General features: G+C 41.8%; 1 protein-coding gene across 1 annotated transcript in view; it reads right to left on the bottom strand.

The window, feature by feature from the left end:
- The window catches only part of FAM135B (family with sequence similarity 135 member B), a 149,847-nt gene extending 131,141 nt beyond the window's left edge, over positions 1-18,706 (bottom strand). The window contains 1 exon segment of the mRNA XM_064442042.1: positions 18,627-18,706. Coding sequence (XP_064298112.1) covers positions 18,627-18,703 — 77 coding nt within the window. The 5' untranslated portion in view covers positions 18,704-18,706.
- Between the last annotated feature and the right edge of the window lie 2,717 nt (positions 18,707-21,423).

The raw sequence follows: 21,423 nt of genomic DNA, 5'->3' as shown, positions 1-21,423 counted from the left end.
CTCTTGTTTGCACCCAGAACAGTTAAGGGTAACTTAAGTCTCTGAGATATCACAGTGGAAGATTTTTCAGGTGTTTCAGTTAGAAAAGTACAAAATCTCTCAATCTCTAGCTGTTCATATAACATAAGAGCAGATTGAAAAAGGTTACTACTTGATTGTGAGACTAAATTAAGCCATGTTTTCAAGGTTTCTCATTGACTTTGAGACAAGCATATAAGTGCTTGTATCCATATCAGGGTTCTATTTTTTCTGCCCTTTCCTCTCGCTGTCTCTTCCAACAACAAAGCACATTTCTTTCATGTTACTCTGCTCTTCATCATACTACTGCGTACTCCTCTTCACCCCTACTTTACTATGCTGTCTGAAAGGGAAGTAAAGGGCAAATTGCTTTAAGAGTATGGATATGGGACCAAATAAAAGGCAGCATTGCTACCTTGGTGAGCATAAAATGGCAAGAGCCCCTGAGGTGAGCATGAAAGGAGATGTAAAGAGTGCTGGTTAGTGTAATTGTCAGAGAGCTGCAGGGATGCAAGGGCTGGAGCTTTTATGGCCTGTAGGGTAGCAAGTTTCTGCAGAGAAGAGATGATCTGATGAAAAGCTACAAGAAGCTAGAAGTATAAAAAAGATCAAGGTTGTGGCTTGCCTGGGTCCAAATGAAAGCCTTGCCTGAAATGCATCAAGTGCCGAGTGTAGGCTCAGATTCAGTAATGCACCGAAACATGGGAGCTCTCCTGTTAACACTAGTGCTCATTTGACAAAAGTTGTTTATATCTTCTCCACATTGTACCCAGAGCACGTGGCTGTTGGGAGCTTCCAGCTCTAAATATTGGACTCAAAGCATATCTACTTGTGTTTGATTCTGGGCCAGGCTGAGCACCTCCAGAAGATGCTGAGAACCCTTGCACACTGTTTGCTTGCGTGAGAACAAATCACACCAGGTACCTCTCAGGTCTGCAGAACTGGACAGCACTTGTTGTTAAAGCAGGATTTTCTGTCAGAATGAAAAATCAAAGAAGAGGCCTGCCCTAGATTTAGAATCGAACAATTTCCTCTTATTGAATGCACAATTCCCTTTGTCATGCTTCCTTTTGTCCGCATGCTACAACTTCCTTGTAGGTGAGACGTTTGCTTTCAGTAAACCCACTACACCTTCTAGCTAGAGACAGGGGCTACTTTACTTACTGTACTATAAGGAGGGTATGGATTGCCCTCCTCTTTCCCTATTAATTTTAGATCTACCTTCATCAAGTTAAAGAACATGAGGATAAATCTGGGGCAAGAATCGTAGAAACTTGATGTGATAAATGGCTGTGGAGTCTGGATTGGAGTGCCACAGTTGTGTTTGACTAACCTGCTGTCATGCCCTGGCACAGCAGCCATGGACAGTACAGAGGAAGCTGCCAGACAGACCTGTCATCTTGTTCAATGTTTGTGTATGACTGAGCACTGAGGGCTGAGGAGAGCCTTCCTCTTGCCACCTTCAATGGTTTCCAAAGTGAGCAGAAGGTTCCCTGGGATGTTCGAGGTGTTCCTCCTACTGCCAGAAAGGTGGGAATGAAATGCTGATGATGGGAATGGTGATGGCTGCTGTGAACAAGCACCTTCTGCCTACTGGTAGTTCCTGTGTCACACTCTCACTCATTTTTTCTGGTGTTATTCTATATCCTGCCAGAAGCCGATGGTAGAACTAGGTCAGAAAGATTTCTTGAAATAGCATTTAATTGAGAAAATGTTTGGATTGGTGTTTGTAGTTGTATGTAAGTTCTCAGGAAACATCACACAAATGAAATGTTTTGAAATAAGCTTATAATTTAGTTTAAAAGTTTACGTTTGATTTTTATACCTTTTCGATCACTTCAGAATGTAACACAATAGGAATTATTTTCCACTTTAAATGTAATAGCACATTTAAACTAATTAAAAAGAGCTTTATGCTAATCCACTTCATGGTCTTTTCTGAGTCAGTTTACTTCCACCTCCTGTAAAAAAGGATTTTGAGATTAAAATGTCCCAGATGGAATCTGATTATTTGTGGCATAGTGGCAAACTCTTTGGTTGCAAAATGAAAAATTCTGCCTTTGTATGTAAAAAAAAAATATTTCTGTAATTGGAAACATTGTGTGTCTCTGGTGGGTTGACCATGGCTAACGGCTAAACTCCCATCCAGCTGTTGACTCACTCCACCTCATCATCAACAGGACAGGGGAAGAAAAGAGGATGAAAAAGCTTTTGGGTCAAGATAAAGAGAGGGAGATAACTTACCAATGATCATCATGGGTAAAACACACTCTAACTGGGGAAAATTAATTTAATTTTTGCCAATTACAAAAGATGTGATTAGTAAGAAAAAAAGACAAACATTAAAGCAACACCTCCTCAACCTTTTCCTAGGCTTTTGACTTAGGCCTGAGCAAGAAAGAAGAATAGAGTCACCCTTCCCCCCTACATTTGCCCCACTCCCACCTTCACCCCTTCACTCCTGACTCCTCTCCCCAGCCCAAGGAATGCAGGGAGTGGGCATGGGGGCTGCGGTCAGCCCATCCCAGCCCCTCTCGGCCGCCCCTCCCTCCTCACACCCCTCCCTGCTCCAGCGCGGGCCCTTCCCCGGGCTGCAGCCCTTCAGGGACCCCCTGCTCCCGCCTGGGCTCTCCACGGCCGCAGCCCCCGCAGGAAATATCCCCCGGCTGCGGCGTGGGGCCCTCCCCGGGCTGCAGGCGGGGTCTCTGCTCCGGCGGGGCCTCTGCAGGGCTGCGGGGGGTCCCTGCTCCGGGCCTGCACCGCCTCCTGCCCTCCTCCCCCTCCTCCGGCCTGGGGGTGCCTCTGCTGCTGCTCCCTCCTCGGCTTCCTCCTCCTGTGCCGTGTTTTGCCTTTGGCCCTTTCTGAAGCCCGTTTGCCCCCGGCGCCCCCAGCTCGGCTGAGGGGCCCAGCTGTGCCCTGCCGTGGGGCCGCTGGAGCCGGCCGGGACCGGCTGTGCCCGGCACGGGGCGGCCCCGGCCCCTCCTCACGGAGACCACCCCTGCAGCCCCCACTGCCACCCAATACACTGGATGACAATGACTCTTCAATTTTCCTTTTCCACTAACACTGTTTCAAGAGATAAATCAAGAAACTGACTATTTCAATGAGCAGAAGAAGAAACTCCAGACTTTTGAGCTTCTGAGCTCAAAATCTGTGCATCCCTACGAGGAAGTCAAGGAAAGGATCCAGAAGACCTGCATGGACAACCAAAGAGATTCTAGAGAAACTCAAATGGAAGAGGGAGGTTCACAGTATGTGGAAAAAGGGACTGGCCACTTGGGAGGAATATAGGAATGTTGTCAGGGTATGCAGAGATGCAACAAGGAAGGCCAAGGCCCACTCAGAACAAAATCTGGCAAGGGATGTCAAGGATAACAAGGGCTTCCTCAAATACAACAGTAGTAAAAGGAAGACTGGGGAGACTGTGGGCCCACTGCTGAATGAGGTGGGTGCCCTGGTGACACAGCATGCAGAGAAGGCAGAGTTACTGAATGCCTTCTTTGCTTCAGACTTTACTGCTAAGACTGCCCCTCAGGCATCCCAGCCCCCAGACAAGAGAGAAAAAATCTGGAGAAAGGAGGACTTCCACTTGGTTGAGGAGGATTGGGTCAGAGATCATTTAGGCAGGCTGGAGCCTCACAGATCCATGGGCCCCAATGGAATGCACCCGTGAGTGCTGAAGGAGCTGGCAGATGTTCTTGCTAAGCCACTCTCCAACAACTTTGAATGGTCATGGAGGACAGGAGAGGTGCCCAAGGACTGGAGGAAAGCAAATGCCACTCCAGTCTTCAAAAAGGGCAAGGAGGACCCAGGAAACTATAGGCCAGTCAGGCTCACCTCCATCCCTGGAAAGGTGATGGAGCAGTTAATCTTAGAGGTAATCTTCAGGCATGCAGAGGAAAAGAAGGTTGTCAGAAACAGTCAGTGTGGATTCACCAGGGGAAGATCATGCTTGACCAACCTGGTAGCCTTCTGTGATGGCATGACTGGCTGGGTAGATGAAGGGAGAACAGTGGATGTTGCTTACTTCAAGTTGAGCAAGGCTTTTGACACTGTCTCCCATAGCATCCTCACAGGCAAGCTAAGGAAATGTGGGTTGGATGAGTGAAGAGTGAGGTGGACAGAGAACTGGCTCAACAACAGAGCTCAGAGGGTTGTCATTAACAGGGTAGTCTGGATGGAGGCCTGTCACTAGTGGTGTTCCCAGGGGTCTGTGCTGGGTCCAGTCCTGTTCAACATATCCATCCATGATCTGGACAAAGGGATAGAGTGTAACCTCAGCAAGTTTGCTGATGACACCAAGCTGGGAGGAGTGGCTAATACACCAGAAGGCTACGCTGCAATCCAACGAGACCTGGACAGGCTGGAGAGCTGGGCTGAGGGGAAAGTAATGAAATTCAACAAGAGCAAGTGCAAGGTCCTGCCCCTGGGGAGGAACAACCCCGTGCACCAGTACAGGTTGGGGTCTGACCTGCTGGAAAGCGGATCTGCTGAAAAGGACCTGGAAGTGCTGGTGGACAACAAGTTGACCATGAGCCAGCACCGGGGATGACATAACTAACACCTTTAAATAAGGGAACAAAATTTGTCAGAAGCTCAGGTTAGATAAAAATTCTTAGTTTTCAATATTTACAGACCTTCTACCCACTTCATCCACTGAAATATTTCCTACTGTTTTATTATCTAAAAACTGCCCATGTATTTCACCTTTTGGTAACTCCATAAGGTAGGGGAGCACAGGTTCTTTATCTGAACATAGTTAGGGCAAGTCCTAAACAGGTTTATTCATCCCAAGCTGGTAATGTGACCTACTGACTTAAATGAAATTATCTATTTACTAATATCTGAATGCTTAAGTATTGTGTCCATTGCCAAAAGTAAGAACTTGAGTCCAGTATGCTTTCTGTTAAGGGATTTAGCCTTCCTTCTTTATCCAGTGGTTGGACAAGCCTGGGCTGCTCTTATCTCAGAATCTTCACACCAAGTCATTTTCCTTAAGCTCTAGTAGGTCTACTACATCAATTTATTTCTCTCCACTGCTTCACAAAGTTTATCTTGTGAGGAGGTCGTGTGAGTCCTGGCAGTATCTAAGCCAAAGAGAATATGTTAAACTGGTCAGCAAAAATATCACAAAATAAATTAAAAATCCATGGCTTCCTCAGAATTCTTGCTGTTGTCTGATCACTGACGTCACTCCAAACAGTCGCATTATAAACTGACTTCTCATTTGTTGTAGGACATCGTTATAAAGATTTATCATGCATAGCCAAATGGGAACAAGAGATTAGTAAACAACAGTTCATTTTTCAGCTGCATTTTATTTGTAATACCTTTTCTTGGCAAATGTTATCCCCACAAATGAATGAATGTTCTGAAGTAACAAAGTGGATGTGGATTGATGGGAGAAATTGATCTGCATTTGTTAATGTACTTTTGCTGCGGCAAGCACATTAAGTAATTAAAGTGCTAAAAAAGATCTTCCAATCCAGAAACACAATATACTGAACTCCTTTAATGCAAGGACAAAGGCCGGGTTTTTTTTTCCATTGCACCTCAAGCAGACCTTGTCTGCATTATACACACCATATAGTTTGATTGCATCCACAGAATTAAACTATCCAGTTACACAAACAGTTATTATCTCAAGGCAGCTCTAAAGGATGAAGTGTCAGAAATAAATAACGACTTTGAGTTCCCAACATAAGCCATCTTAAAAGGATCTGATCCGGAGATGGTGTACAGTTTTCCATCCTGAAAATTAGGCTCTGGGATATTTTAAGCTGAACACAAAAATATCTGGGAAATAAAAGTCAGAGGCACTCTGGAGCAGACTTTTCCCATGCACAATGATGTCTTCTACTATCACAGCATCTGACCATTTGTGATTGTACCTTGTTAAGAACAATCTTCTGAGATATTATTACTACTCCCATGTTTGTAGATAATAGCTGATGAGTTAAAAGGCTGTTCAAGCCTACCTCAAATTTCCCAGACTCGTTACTCACTCCAACAAATAAAACCAGCCATAGATCATTTGGGTTTGGATCAGTTACATTTAACTGCACCTGACAATATGTGCAGAAGTGTGCGGGCAGTAGTGTCAAGAGACAGGATTTCTTCAAAGATAGAGCGGGAAATAGAACTGAACCACATGTCCTAGCCATCAGGCAGTGCTTTCTCTCTGAAAATGATGGGCATTGGACACTAAGTCAAGGACATAACAGTGAGAGAAACTACTGTTGTAGCTTTTTTCTTCAACCCTAGTTTGCATGGCAATGTGAAATTTTTCACATACAGTTCCCAGCAATCATTAATGCATAGTTGAAACCAAGCATGTGCAATATCAGAGGGAAAATTCTGGACAACATGGTTATTTAAAACAAACACATGTTGGAGAGCCCAGAAATGTTACATTAATTTGAGAGCTTGTGAGAACTCCAAATGTCGCCTTGTCACTTTGCAACACATATGGACCAAATTCACCACTTGTTCTGCTCCCATTTGGTGCCCGTGTAGCACAACAAGAACTGGCTGAGTCATATGTTGAGAAAGATTGTGCTCACTTTACTTCAGTCACCTTTCACACATGGGATGGCAGCTGATTTTTCTTGGTCATGAACACTAGAATGATAACTAGTCATTAAAACAAATTATTTAAAAGTACATATTACACAACATTCAGCAAATTGGCCTCTGTTTAGTCATAGGTATCAAGGAAAAAATAGTTTAAGAATAATCTAGTGAATCAATACATTCACTTCCTAGCTTTCTTTCTGATCCTAGTCTTGTTACAGTCACCTTAGCTTTTTCCCATCTGTAGAATATAAACAACGAGGACTTAAGAAAGTATTTTGAAGCATAAGTAAAGGTGTAGAGTGATTTCTGATCCAAAGATAAAAGGTGGTGATACTTAAGTAAAGCATAGTTTGGTATAGATACTCTGACTACCCAGTTAGAAAGACAGTACACACCAGGAAAATTCAGAAGACAGAGAAGGCATTCTGCTTGCTTCTGGAAGACAAACATTAAAATATATCATACAGAGAGTGCTAGCCAAGAGGAGCTCATGCAAACAGATGGGATCCACTCTCTTAGGAAATAAAATGCAAGGTGTGATGTTAGATTAAAATCTTGGGTGAAAAATATAATTTAAAAGCGAAGAAGAAACTAAAATGAAACTTTTGGGATTTAGCCGGCTTTTAATGCTCATCAGTCATTAAACTGGAAGATGGCTTATTCTATCGTATATAGCATTAAAAATTGACCATCATAAGATTTTCTTCAAAGCTCTTGGTATGTAATTGGGTAGTGCTTTGCCCATTTTAATGAATCCAATTCATAAAATAAAAATATTTCTACAAGCAAGACCTTAAATTTAAAGTATTGTACTCTGGAGTATCAGAGTGGCTTTGATCACCCTTGAGAAAGTTAATTAAGTTTTAATCTCAGCAAAGCAAAGGTTTTCATTTAACGGGCTAAAACCATGTCTTTGAGGTGAATTTGTGCTTGAAGCAAAAGTCTTTATACAAAAAGTGGTTGGTTTTCATTCATGGATATTCTAGAAACAGCTGTGATCTTCATCGATGCACTCGAGTCTAATGGTTTACCCTCTGAGTATTTGTGCTTAATGATGTCACTGAGAACTGATGACACAAATCCCATAAATACTTATTATTGGGAGGCATTCAGTGCAGCATTGAAAACTGGGCTCCTTCAGGATGTGGCATATTTATTGAGGAAATGGACACCATAACATCAAGACTTAAGGTGTGGAGCATTGAATGTAGACGAGAAGGCAGGATTTAATTTTATTTGTAAACTGCATCACTCAGCTGAAATAATTTTTTAATGTTAATCGGATAAACCTATTCTGTGCTGTAAGCTAAGCAGGTAGACAAATTAATACAGACCGTGGTGCTGATGATAAATCACTAAGACACAGTGTCTACTGCACGGGCTGCAACTGAGCAATGCAGAAGGAAGCTGTACAGGTTTCTTTCAATGCTGGAGAAGGCTTTGGTCACACTCAGCCTAAAGTCAGGGAATCATTCGGGCTGGAAGGGAACTTTGGTTATCTCCAGCCGAATGCCTGTTCAAAGGAGGACCAATTATTAAATTTGAACCAAATTGCTCAGGGCCATGTCCAGTCACGTCTTGAAAACTTTCAAGGATGGAGATTCCCCAGCCTCTCTGGACAGCAAATTCCAGAGCTTGACTATCCTCACAGGACTGGATTTTTTTCCCCTTGCAACCAGGAAGTGTAGGAAGGGAACAGGTCTGTTTTCTCAACAGCTTGTCCTATATTTAAAGACCAGATTTGCTGCTGGTGATTATGCCATGCTTCCTCTAGGGATACACACAGTGTGTAACAACGTGATAACACATTCTGAACACAGATAACTTCATCTGCCTCAATTAGTTGCTGTTTGCAAAGTGTTTTAGAGAGGAAAAGTGCCACAAGAGCTGCAAAGCACCACAATCACCCTCACATGAAAACTTCTAGAATAACTTCCTATTACCTCAAAATTACACGCAAGGTACACAGTGGTTTTTTGAAGGATCTCATTTTATTACCAGAGCTGCTCTTTCAGTAATTTCTGGCACCGTCTCTTCTTTAGAGTAAGTGCACTGACACGGTCTATGCTGGTGTCATGTTTCTGGCTAGTTCTGGTTAAGTTCAGTGCTTTAAAAATATGTCACTTCACTTGTTCTTAAGTAATAAAATGTTGCAGCGCATACATATATATCCTTTCACAAGTCTGAGGGCTTAGACTCCTATTCCTCCCCTACACACTCATACACACTCATACACGCACAGAGCTGAGTGATTCCCAGTGGTAGACACAGGTCCATCTGTGGCTCTGTGAATTAGGGACTGCAGTCAACAATTGAAGTGTAGCTCTGTGTAAATGTAAATCATGTTAGGTGAAACTGAAGCTGCTTTCTGACATAACTCACTCAGAAAGTCATCAAAGCAGCAATGTAAATGTCACTTGGATTGGGGTGATATTTGCTTTCCTTAGAGGAGATAGTATCCAAATGTTAAGGGAGCAAAGGTTTATTTTTTGGTCAACCAAACACAACAGTTAGCCAAGTTTAGGTTTTTTTTCTTTTGGTTTTTTTTCAAAGGCTTGCAAGGAACACACTTCTTTTCCACTCTTCCAACACTGATTACCAACAAGGGATTGTTTAACAAGTGAATGGAACTTGGAGTTAATATTTTTAAAAATATTTTCTAAAACTAATAAACATGAAATTATTTTTTTAAGCTTTGACATACATCCTTCCATGATTTTCATAGCAAACATGAGTATTAAAAGGTTAATTTTAAATAGTGCAAGAACTTGTAGTCTAACTGCCTGACTCCAGGAAACACAGCTTTAAAAAGAAAAAAGGGTGGGACCTGCATCAAAAGCATAGGTATTGCCAAAGGCTCAGTTACAAACTCGGGCACAGAAAACTTACTAGAAATATCTTTGCTAAATACTGGGTATCAAAATTAAGCTTTCTTGGAGGCATGAGTTATAGAGGTGTATTTCTTACCAGCCTCTAAATTACAGTTGACCCAATCCAACAAGCTGATGGGAAGATGCCCATTGTCTCAATAGTTTTGAAGGCTATAGAAGCCTGATTAACATAAAATGGCACATGCTTTTAATTGAACTCCTGACTACTTAGCAGTCTTGAAAACTGAGGCTAGAAGAACAGTGAAACCCTATATTTTCTGAAATGTAGATGTTTGCATTGTTTTATTTGCCTGTCACAACCCATTGCTGAGAAGATCACTAAAATGTGTCCATTCTGCTGTGGTACAGGCTTTGTCTAAACATCCAAAAGATTATGGCATTCTTTAGTTAAAAACATGTACATAAACACACCAGCTGGCAAACTCTCTCCTTTTTTGGTTTTTTTTTAGTCCCATTCAGTATGAGATTCTTATATGATACTCATGACTAATATCTGAGTAACCCTCAGTGGTACTTCCACAACGACCAATGTCTGTCATATAATTTTCCTTTAATTCTGTCCCCTTGGGAAGAAACTTGAGCAGTAGAGTGTGTTTGAGTACTGTGTGCAGTTTTGGGCACCACAGTACTTAAGGATATAAAGCCACTAGAGATTGTCCAGAGAAGGGCCATGAAGTTGGTGAAGGATTGAGAGGAGAAACCGTATGAGGAGCGGCTGAAGTCACTTGGTTTGTTCAGCCTGGAGCAGAGGAGGCTGAGGGCAGACCTCATTGCGGTCTGCAGCTTCCTCACAAGGGGAGGAGGAGGGGCAGGTGCTGATCTCTTCTCTCTGGTCACCAATGACAGGACCTGAGGGAATGGCAGGAAGATGTGCCAGGGGAGGTTTAGGTTGGGTATTAGGAAAAGGTTCTTCACGCAGAGGGTGGTGGAGCACTGGAACAGGCTCCCCAGGGAGGCATCACGGCACCAAGCATGGTGGTATTCAAGAAGCACTTGGACAATGCCCTTAGAGACATGGTGTGAATTTGGGGTTGCAGGAGTTGGACTTGATAATCCTTGTGAGTCCCTTCCAACTCAGGACATTCTGTGATTCTGTGATTCTATTTTAAGTCTAAACTCTTTGCACACACAAACACACTATTATGTGCTCTTGTAAGAAATGCCAGTGTCATGGTTTAACCCCAACTGGCAACTAAACACCACACAGCCACTGGCTCACTTTTCCCTGTTGGGATGGGGGAGAATCAGAAGAGTAAAACTGAGAAAACTCCTGGGTTGAGATAACAACAGTTTAATAGGTAAAGCAAAAAAGCCGTGCACACAAGCAAAACAAACCAAGGAATTTATTCATTACTTCCAATCAGCAGGCAGGTGTTCATCCACCTCCAGGAAAGCAGGGCTCCATCACGCATAACAGTTACTTTGGAAGACAAACGCCATAACTCTGCACGTCCCCACTTCCTTCTTCCTCCCCCATTTTTATATGCTGAGCATGACATCACATGGTATGGAATACCCCTTTGGTCAGTTGGGGTCAGCTGTCCCAGCCGTGTCCCCTCCCAGCTTCTTGTACACCCCGAGCCTACTCGCTGGTGGGGTGGGGTGAGGAGCAGAAAAGGCCTTGACTCTGTGTAAACACTGCTCTGCAATAGCTAAAACATCCTTGTGTTATCAACACACTTTTTAGCACAAATCCAAAACATAGCCCCATACTAGTTACTATGCTGGGTTGTATCAAAAAGGACATCGCCAGCAGAGAGAAAGAAGTCATTATCCCACTCTACTCAGTGCTTGTCAGGCCACACCTGGAGCACTGTGTACAGTTCTGGTCCCCGCTATACAAAAAGGATGTGGACAGGCTGGAAGGGGTCCAGAGAAGGGCCACCAGGATGATCAGAGGACTGGGAAGCTGCCATACGAGGATAGGCTGGGAGAACTGGGTTTGTTCAGCCTTGAGAAAAGGAGGCTCAGAGGGGATCTCATCACCACGTACCAGTACTTAAGGGGCAGCTACAAAGAAGGTGGAGGTTCCCTTTTTACAAGGAGTCCCATGGAGAGGACAAGGGGGAATGGACACAAGTTGCTCTTGGGGAGATTCCAATTGGACACAAGAGGAAAAATTTTCACAGAGAGAACAGTCAACCACTGGAATAATCTCCCCAAGGAAGTGGTTGATTCAGCCACATCGGACACTTTGAAGAGTCTGCTGGACAGGGTGCTGGGACATCTTGTCTAGACTGTGCTCTTCCCAGAAAGGTTGGACTAGATGATCCCTGAGGTCCCTTCCAACCTGGGATTCTGTGATTCTGTGATTCTGTGCATATCAGTCATATCTGTAAGGTTATTATCAGCAGGCAGCCTAGGGACAGTGCCAAGCTGTGGGCCAGACAGACCAGTTACAGAGATAGATTTATATATATCTTTCATGAAAGGATAGTGAGACATGCTCTACAAGAATATGTCATTTAACTGCTAAATGGTGTCTTCTTAGGTTCATCTCTCTATTTTCTCACTGAACCATTGTAGTGTGACACACACGCAACTAATGGATGTGCATTTTTTCTGCATAATGTTGTCACTTGATTTTACACCATCTTGTTAATTGTCGAATCAGCAAGTATTACACAAAAATGGCTGAAAAGACACAAAGAGAACTGACTACAGTAGGCCACAGAAGGAGCTCCAGCGGGCAAGGCACAGTTTTCATCACTCTACCCTGGCTGCCTTTCAGAGAGCACACACTAAGGTTCTCTGCCACATCTAGAATGTGAAACATTATCTCAGGATCCTGAGTACTGTCTATCCATGCCGTTTATTTCTGAATCTAGATTGTACTAATTCTGTGATTTTGCATTGGTTAGCCAACCTGTTAGTTGAGTGTGATGGATTGACTCTGGCTGGATGCCAGCTGCCCATCAAAGCTGCTTTGTCACTCCCCTTCTCAGCTGGACAGGGGAGATAAAATATAACATAAGGCTCATGGGTGGAGATAGGGACAAGGGGAGATCACTCACCAGTTACCATCAATGGCAGAACAGACTTGACTTGGGGAAATTAGTTTAGTTTATTACCAGTCAAAATCAGAGTAGGCTAATGAGAAAATAAAATCCAAATCTTAAAACACCATTCCCCCATCCCTCCCTTCTTCCTCAGCTTAACTTTACTTCTGATTTTCTCTACCTCCTCCCTGCTGCAGCTCAGTGGGATGGGAAATGGGCATTGGGGTCAGTTCATTACACATTGTTGCTGCCACTCCTTCCTCCTCAGGGGGAGGGCTCCTCACACTCTTTCCCTGCTGCAGCGTGGGGTTCCTCTCATGGGAGACAGTCCTCCATGAACTTCTCCAAAGTGAGTCCTTCCCATGGGCTGCAGTTCTTCATGAACTGCTCCAGCGTGGGTCCCCCACAGGGTCACAAGTCCTGCCAGCCAACATGCTCCAGTGTGAGCTCCTCTCTGCATGAGGCCAGAGGTCCTGCCAGGAGCCTGCTCCAGCGCGGGCTTCCCATGGGGTCAGGGCCTCCTTCGTGCATCCACCTGCTCTGGTGTGGGGTCCTCCACAGGCTGCAGGTGGATATCTGCCCCACCATTAACCTCCATGGGCTGCAGGGGGACAGCCTGCCTCACCATGGTCTTCACCATGGGCTGCAGGGGAATCTCTGCTCTGGCACCTGGAGCACCTCCTTCCCTCCTTCTTCACTGACCTTGATGTCTGCAGGGTTGTTTCTCACATATTCTCACTCCTTTCTTCTGGCTGCACTTCCCCAGCAGGTTTTTTCTCCCCTCCTTAAATATATTTATTATTCCAGAGGCATTACCACCATTGCTGATTGGCTCGGCCTTGGCCAGCGGCTCTTGGCCATCTTGGAGCCAGGTGGCATTTTCTCTATCAGACATTCTAGCAGCTTCTCACAGAGGTATCCCTGTAATCCTCCCCCCACTACCAAAACCTTGACATGCAAAGCCAATACAATGAGTTGGAGTTGGCCTTTAGCTCAGTTCTCTGTAAGCAGAGAAGTGACACAGAACAGTTATGTAATGTATGTATTCTAAGGTAAGTCAGAGTATTGCTTGTCTGAAGGAGGAGGATAATTTCCATATACGAGAGTGTCCTACTTTCCACTATTTTGATAATTGGTCAACAGTTTGTTGAGATGCTGTTCTTCTGCAGAACAGTCTCATGTCTTGGACTTGATGATATTTAGTTTTGATCTTTTACCTCTACCATTGGCACTGGAGATCCCACCTCTCTTCAGTAGACACAAGGTGCCTGAAAATTAAAGATGGCTACACTGTTAACCAAATGAGAGAACTGTCTTCACCAACTGTCATGAAAATAACTCATCATACCTGACTCTTCTGAAGTTGGACATTTGCTACACTTTGGGACACTGATGTTTAGCTTACCGGACACCATCGCCTCAGCTACTTTGATAAGTACAGGTTTGTGCTACACTAGGTTCAGTCCTGTCAGTTCAGTGCAGCAGGTTCTCAGATATCACCGCATGACCATGTAGACAGTCATCGCCTTCATACTCCTGAGCTTTTTTTTTTTTTAAGGTATCTGATGCTGTCTCAAATTGAAGGTCTGTTCAAGAGTCACAGAAATAATATATCTTCATGCCAAGAAGAAATTCAGTTCTGTCAATACATCTGTTCCAAGGGACAGCACTCATTATTCCAGAAATGCACCACTTCAGCATGTCTGTTAGCCCTCTTCTTTTTCTTTTTTTCCTTCATTTATATTAAAGAGAATCCTTGCATCATAAATGAACTAGGCAAGTATTTTCAAAAGGACATAGATTTACAGTCCAAATGTGATTTGCATTTCATAACAGGTGAAAAGTTTGAAAAAATTCATATTGTTATGAACAAAGCAACAAGATTTACCTCTGTCTTAGGCTTTTAAATTATTTTTTTTCCATATTCTGACACTGTACCTCAGAGAGTCCAGGAAATAAGGTCTGAACCTCTGAATATGATGTGCATTTTCCAGGTATCCATCCTGAAAAGAAAGGCATTTGTTGGTTGCCGAGCCCCAGTTTACTGAAGAAAGGAGCTGCTGCACTGTGTCCCTGAAGGGGATGATTTCATGACTAAGCACACTGTAGTCCATCTGGTAGGAAATAGGGGTGTTTTGCCACATAAAGGCTTTGTCTGTTAAGGCAAAATACCATGTTTTCAGCAGCTCTGAATGTTGCTGATACCTGGTCTGGTACTTGTAGAATTTTGGAAACTCTGAGACCACTGATCTTTTGCCCAAGGCAATATTGCATTCATTTCAGAGGAAGCTGGACTTCATTTTTGCACTTATTTTTAATCTCCACCACCCTTTACACACAAAAAACATCGGTGTAAGTGTTAGACACTTACAAATTGCAGCCTGGAATTTATGGAGTGCAAAAACTAATAAGTAGTTGATACAGTCTTTTGATTGGTAACTAATGACTTACCTTGATCCTTGTTTTATAATTCATCATTGCCAGAATCCCAGCATTATTAAGTCAGTATTTCGCCTTCTTTGTGCCCTCTATTCCCTCACAGACTCCAAAAGTTACTTTACTCTGTGAACGCAACAGTTGTGGGGTTGTTTTTTTCCTCTGTCAAATAGATTTTGAAAAGCTTTATAAAAAAAAAAAAGGTGCAGAAGAATTGCTTCTGACAGAACCAGACAAATCAATTAATTGATCTCTGGCAGTCAGGGATAATTTTATTTCCTACTCTATTAAGGAAAATCAGAATCAGTTAGCTAATTTCACTAGAGAAAATATCTGTCACCAGTTATTAAGCAGCACATGGTGGAGAGAATTAAGGATAGAAAACGTAAAAATGTTTTTTCTTCCAGAAATTATATTACTTATGACTCAACCTTTAGAACTCTGGCATCAAACAGCATTACAAATCCTTTGGTTTGACCAAAGAAAATGTTCTTTCTTCCCATATAGCAGCACCCACAGCATTTAATCTTTGATGTCTATAAATATTGACACCGTTATGTTTGTGTTTCACAAGAAGATAAATTTAACACTAACTGACCAAAGTAAACTACCTGCAACACATAATTTACTGATGACTGCTCCTATTGCATATGCCAGAAACATATAACCATAATAAATATTCACCAAAATAACTCTGATCTATTTTGTATCGGAGTCTCTTTTCAATATTAACCATTCACACAGGTTAAGAAACATGATTCCAATATTGCAGGGTATAATTCAGAGAGAATAAAAAGTTTCCATTTCTTGTGGGGAGGGAGAGGTGGCAAGTGGCGATGTGTGCATACAGAATTCAAAATAGCTTCCAGTGCAATCAAAAATAGAACAGGACTGTTACTGAAGGCCTAACATTTTAAAGCACTTTGACTATGTGGTTTATGGCCAGCAAATCATGTCCTTAATCAAGTTTGATTATTAACCATCACCTAACAGCTCCAGAAGGGCTGATTCTCCCAGGATTCTCTTGCTAAACCTTGTTGATTTATTCATTCCTTTTTTTCCATGGAGTGCTCTTCTCTAAAGGTCTCACTGTTGGCCCAGCCATGCTCTTCCTAAAGGTACTGTCTCTAGAAGGACAGTTAGCCCAAAATAAGTGCTTTGGGAAAATACTGTCCCTACTTCTGCACAGTTAAACAGTTCCTACCCAGGAATTTCAACCTTATGTCAATTATGCATAAGGTAGCAGGACTGTTATGTATTTGTGGAAATACATAATCAGGTCTTTTATGTTTATGTTTTTCTATTTTGTTTTTGTACCAAAATATTAAGAGGAAAGTAGACAACATAAATTATTACTAATACTCTTCAGTGTTGTTCTTGCTTTTTTTTTGTTAAAAAACACAGCATCTTGGGTTCCCACAGAAATTAAGATTCATTTCAGCTCCAATGCTAACAGGATGGACAACCTTTCATAAATCACCTGTCTGGCCTTCCTCAGGACAGAATGATATTGACTCAATTTACAAGGCACTCAAAGAAGAAAAACACTACTTAAATAGACAATTCCCATCATTATTAGTCCTACCACCATCTCATTTGAGGAGACCATATGTCAGTCCAAGGCATCCCAGATTTCTGTAGTGAATATCAACAATGGCAAGAGGAGGAGAAAAAATTAAAAGTGTGCCCAAGTTAAATGGAATTTGGCAAGCTCATCTACTCCTTTTCTTCACACTTTCATGCTATGGCGATAGGGGCTGTTGAGTGGATAAAGCCAGCCAGAGGATGCTGATCAGCAAATATGAGACAGAATAAAGGATTTAGTTGGAAATTCAAAGGTTAAAATTATGGAAGGAAAGCAAATGTAATACTATGCAGGATACATAGAAAGAAAAATTACTGTAAACAAATTAAGGCAGTATAACCTATAGTACCATGTGTTTGGAATATTAATCACTAAAGCAAGGTAAGCACCAGTAGGGAAAAAAGCAAGTATAATTAGGAACTCATTAGTGTGACAGCAGAATATATTATCTGTGTTAGTGCTGGTTTACCCCCACACGAGAGATTTGATCTGACTGTCAAAGCCAAAGAAAGCATTTTACAGAAAATATTGGTCTGCTTTTGCGTTCAGTATAACAAAAAACAGGCAGCTTGTCATAAAGCAACATGAGAAGTGGGAGGATTCCTGGCTAACCTCTAACATCCTACTGTCTAAGTCCAAAAAAATAACTGAACCCACAGATGAGTGAGGAAGATCAAAGACACTACAGTGATCATGAGAAGCCAAGAAAAAAAGTCTATAGCTAGGACTGCTTCTAAGGTCATAAGGACTGGAATACACAGGAGGTTTCTTTTATAACTCAGATAAACCAAACACCTCAAGCACAGAGGATTTGCTTTTTTCTTTTTATTTAACACAAGTACTTGGTATACTGAGAATGCTTTTTTACATAAAGTTAGTAGATATTCCTTGGAGACATGAACAGAATGACAGATGTCAGCTGTTAAAACAAAATAGAGCTGTGTTTCCTTCATTCAAGTTCACAGAATCTTTTCTATGTAGTTCATCACAGTAAAAACAAATAACAAAAAACCCCCCTGTATATTGATGGAAACAGTTCTACCTAATTCATCCCAATATCTGAAACAATTCCATAGTTTTCTTGCTCAAAATGGTGCTTGAGATGGACAAACCAGCTGTGAACCACCCCTGTGACAAGCTAAGTCTTGAAAGAGAGTATCTAGTGTGCTGTACGTATTGATCCTCATAGATGAAAGAAAATAATATTCCTCTAGACCCATTATTGTCCATGAAGTACATTGGTTTTACCCATCTGGGTCTTCTGGTCTCCTCAAAAAGTATTTCAGCATCTTACATTTTCCTCACTGAAAAACACCTGTGGGGTCCAATATGCAGAGTAACAACTCACACTTCATAGAATCACGGAATATGCTGAGTTGGAAGGACTCACAAGAATCATCGAGTCCAACTCCTGTCCCTGCACAGGACAACCCCAAAATTCACACCATGTGTCTGAGGGCGTTGTCCAAGCGCCTCTTGAATATCGTCAGGCTTGGTGCCATGACTATATTCACCTGGTTAGGCTTCTTCACTTCACAGCCACCAGGCTGTTATAAAAGCTATTAGGAAGAGAGGTGCAAAAGAATAGGAGCAAAAGTTTCAGTAAAACAGGAGTTGTGCATGCATAACTTAGAGATATGAAAAAACAATGCAGCCACCAGAACCAGAGCTTTTGGCAAACATTAGTATTTATATTCCCTGCTGAAATGGTGGGATTCAGCTAAATTTCATTAAAAGAATATAGTCATTAGATATATGACCCTAAAATGAACATGTTTTCATTATAGTTCAATGCAGTTATCATTCAGCACAGAGGCTCAACACCAGTCCAGAAGCATTTGAAGCAGCTATTGTGCTTATATCTGAGGAGATGCTTAAAATAGTTTGGAGGATTATAACATTGTATTACAAAAACAAGTCAGTCAGTCTGACTTTACAGTGAAAGTAATGTACATTGATCTTCCTTGACAGCAATGAAAGCCCAATGACATCCTTCTCTGCCCTGGAGATTGCATTAAATATAACTGCCTTTAGCAGAAAAGAACCTGTTCTGGAGTTTAACCCTTTTCTGTAAACTACTCCTCTGTAATCAGCTGCAAATTAATGGAAACATCAACTCACCCTCTCTGGAAGAGGTCCACATTATGGAATTTGTGTAGCTCCACAGAAAACTCGACCGTTCCCTGGACCTCAGACATGATTTTTTCAGGTCATCACCTAAACAACACATATATACAGGCACTATAAACGTTGGAAGTATTTTCCTTAACAAATCTATGAATGGATTACTACATTTTATTCAACATCTTGGGGTTCATGCAAAGCTTGAAATCCACTGAAATCAACTGGAATTTTTCCAATAACATCATTGGGGTCCATCTTCAGGAAGGCTCGATAAAAGTCAGATCAAAGCAGTAATTAAGAGCGGTAAAAAATCTAATTAAGCCTGAGGAGAGAATGATAATATTATGGAAAGTATAAGAAGCAAAAAGTAAATAACATACCATGTGCAAGAATCTCAAAGCAAATTTTAATTAACTTTCTTGCTACTCTTGTATGGGAAATTGATTTTTTTTTCCCGTTTACCAAATGGCAGATATCCAGGGTCAGCACAGCTCATTTCTGTAACAGCACAGGCCAAAAACCCTAGACAGATGAGAGCAGAATTCAAAATTCTCTTGCTTTTGCTATGACTTTACTAAAGTCCCGGAAGGGAACCTTCTGAGGGAATATGAATAATTTAAAGATTAATGAATGGAAGAGATTCTTCTAAGTATAATGCCGACAATCAAAACACCTAATAGGCCACAACAGCAAGATCAATATTTTTAAGCATTACAGCCATTTACAGGTAACATCTCGTAGATTCATTGAATCTTAGAATAATTCAGGTTGGAAGGGACCTTAGGAGGTCATACCTTACTCAAGGAAACTTTGTGAAACCGACACTATTTAATATACCAGTATAAACCTTTAACATTAATTGCAGCAGAGGCAAGCCAAGAGCTTTTACAGCTTTTGGACAGATTTTGAATTTACTATTTCCCTCTCCTCCTTTTCTCCCTGCAAGTTTACTTCTGGCAATCTGCAAGCTCCCTGGAAATTGTCTACAGCCTCACTGAGAAGATAGAGATCAGATTTGTTTAATTAACACATTCACAATCACCATTTTGGTAGCTGTTTCACAGCAGCCAAGTACAATCTCTGAGGAAAACCCATGTCAGGACTATTAATAATTCCGCTGTCTGAGATATACAGGGCTTTAAGGGGACATCTAGCTCAGACTGCGAAGTGGAGAATTTCTCTATATGTGCTAACCAGTAATTTCCATGGTACTCAAAGGTTTGACCATTTCCTCCAATGAAGCAGGAATGAAGAAAAGTTTGATACGTTAAGTCCTCAGATAAGCATTAGGCTGTAGGTCTGTGATAAGTCTCAGTGCTCACTCCTGATTAGTAATTTTCCAACTGACTGGCTTATTACATTGATTATTTTAAACTATGTTTTCTTTCTGGCTATCCTCTCAAGCACTACCATTTTTCAAAAAGAGCTCATTCCAGAGTTAAAAGTTGTTGATTTTTCATTCACCCTCCTCAAAAACAAACATTGCAGATGTTGACTGGAATGACAAGAATGGGACATAAGATGTACACAATATATGTAATATATGTCTATAACTCTGAGAAAAAAAAAGACAATTGTTAAGATACCCATCTGATATACCTCCAATGTAAAGAACTCTACATTAGCTTGTGTCAGGTCATGATTTAGGAGCAGTGAAGGTAAATTCAAATGCTATTACTTGACAAAGTACTTTTTTTTTCTTTCTCCCCTATTTCAACAGGAATGAGACTAATCCTTTTTCCTTTCTGTACAGCCTAAGGAATTGTATACTGTTTATAACGCATGTATATCACATATCCACCTGGTTATGTGTGTGATAGTCTTGTCTGAGTGTACAGCAGCAAAGCAAAGCAGACTGTGTGTGGGAAGCCAAAAGAAAACCACACAATACCACAAAGCAATACTCTGACAAGGTATTTATCCTTGAAGAGAGTGATAATTGGAAGAATTGCCTCTGGATAAATCTCCATGTTGTGTTGAGGCATGTTTCCCTAGACCAAAAGCTCAGGATCAAAGGAAGCTCCATGCCTTTGAAGACACCTCTTTAAAGAGGAGAGATGTGAATGGACGGTCAGCCAGTCAAAGACAGAAACAACGATGTGAAGTTAAGGTTAGCTAGGGTGAATGAAAAATTAAATACATGGAAATATACACACAGTTCTTCACTGTATTTACATTTTATTTTACATGCTTTGTACCTTTTCAAAACAAGCGTAAAAGAATGGTCCTGGGGGTGAGGGAGGGAACCGAACCAACCAACCAAAAAAAAAACCCCTGTTTGTGTAACTTTATTTCCCTCACTGACCATAAGAATTAAAAAGTAAGTAGCTACTACACCAGGTTGGACTGCCATCCACCCCACCTGCACACCAGAGGATCAGAGCACATAAATCTACATCAGGTGGCTGTAGGGACTGTGCCCCCAGCAGCAGGGCCTGGTACTTCAGGGAACACCTGACAGGTACTAAAAGGGACCTCTGGTGCACCTTGTCATCATGGTGTATAGCAACATTCAAAGAAAAATTGTTCAGAAACATGGGCTTCATGCTTCAATGAAAGAAGCTATGAAATTTGAAAATACAGCTGCAGGCACCCCTGGATCAAGAAGACACAACTGCTTAAAATGATGCGCTAAGTTTTCACTGCTGTACCAGGTGCCTCCTTAAAGGAACCTGATCACAGCCCTTCAAAATCCAGGGCTTGTGAAGGAACTCTGACCACCCGTTACTCACTGATCACTATGTGGGACAAACTTACATTATAAATAGAGAAATAGTTGGTTAAAATAATACTG

Source organism: Phalacrocorax carbo, chromosome 2 (assembly GCF_963921805.1).
Source record: "Phalacrocorax carbo chromosome 2, bPhaCar2.1, whole genome shotgun sequence".
NCBI classification, from domain to species: Eukaryota; Metazoa; Chordata; class Aves; order Suliformes; family Phalacrocoracidae; genus Phalacrocorax; species Phalacrocorax carbo.
This window is presented reverse-complemented; position numbering and strand designations above follow the sequence as displayed.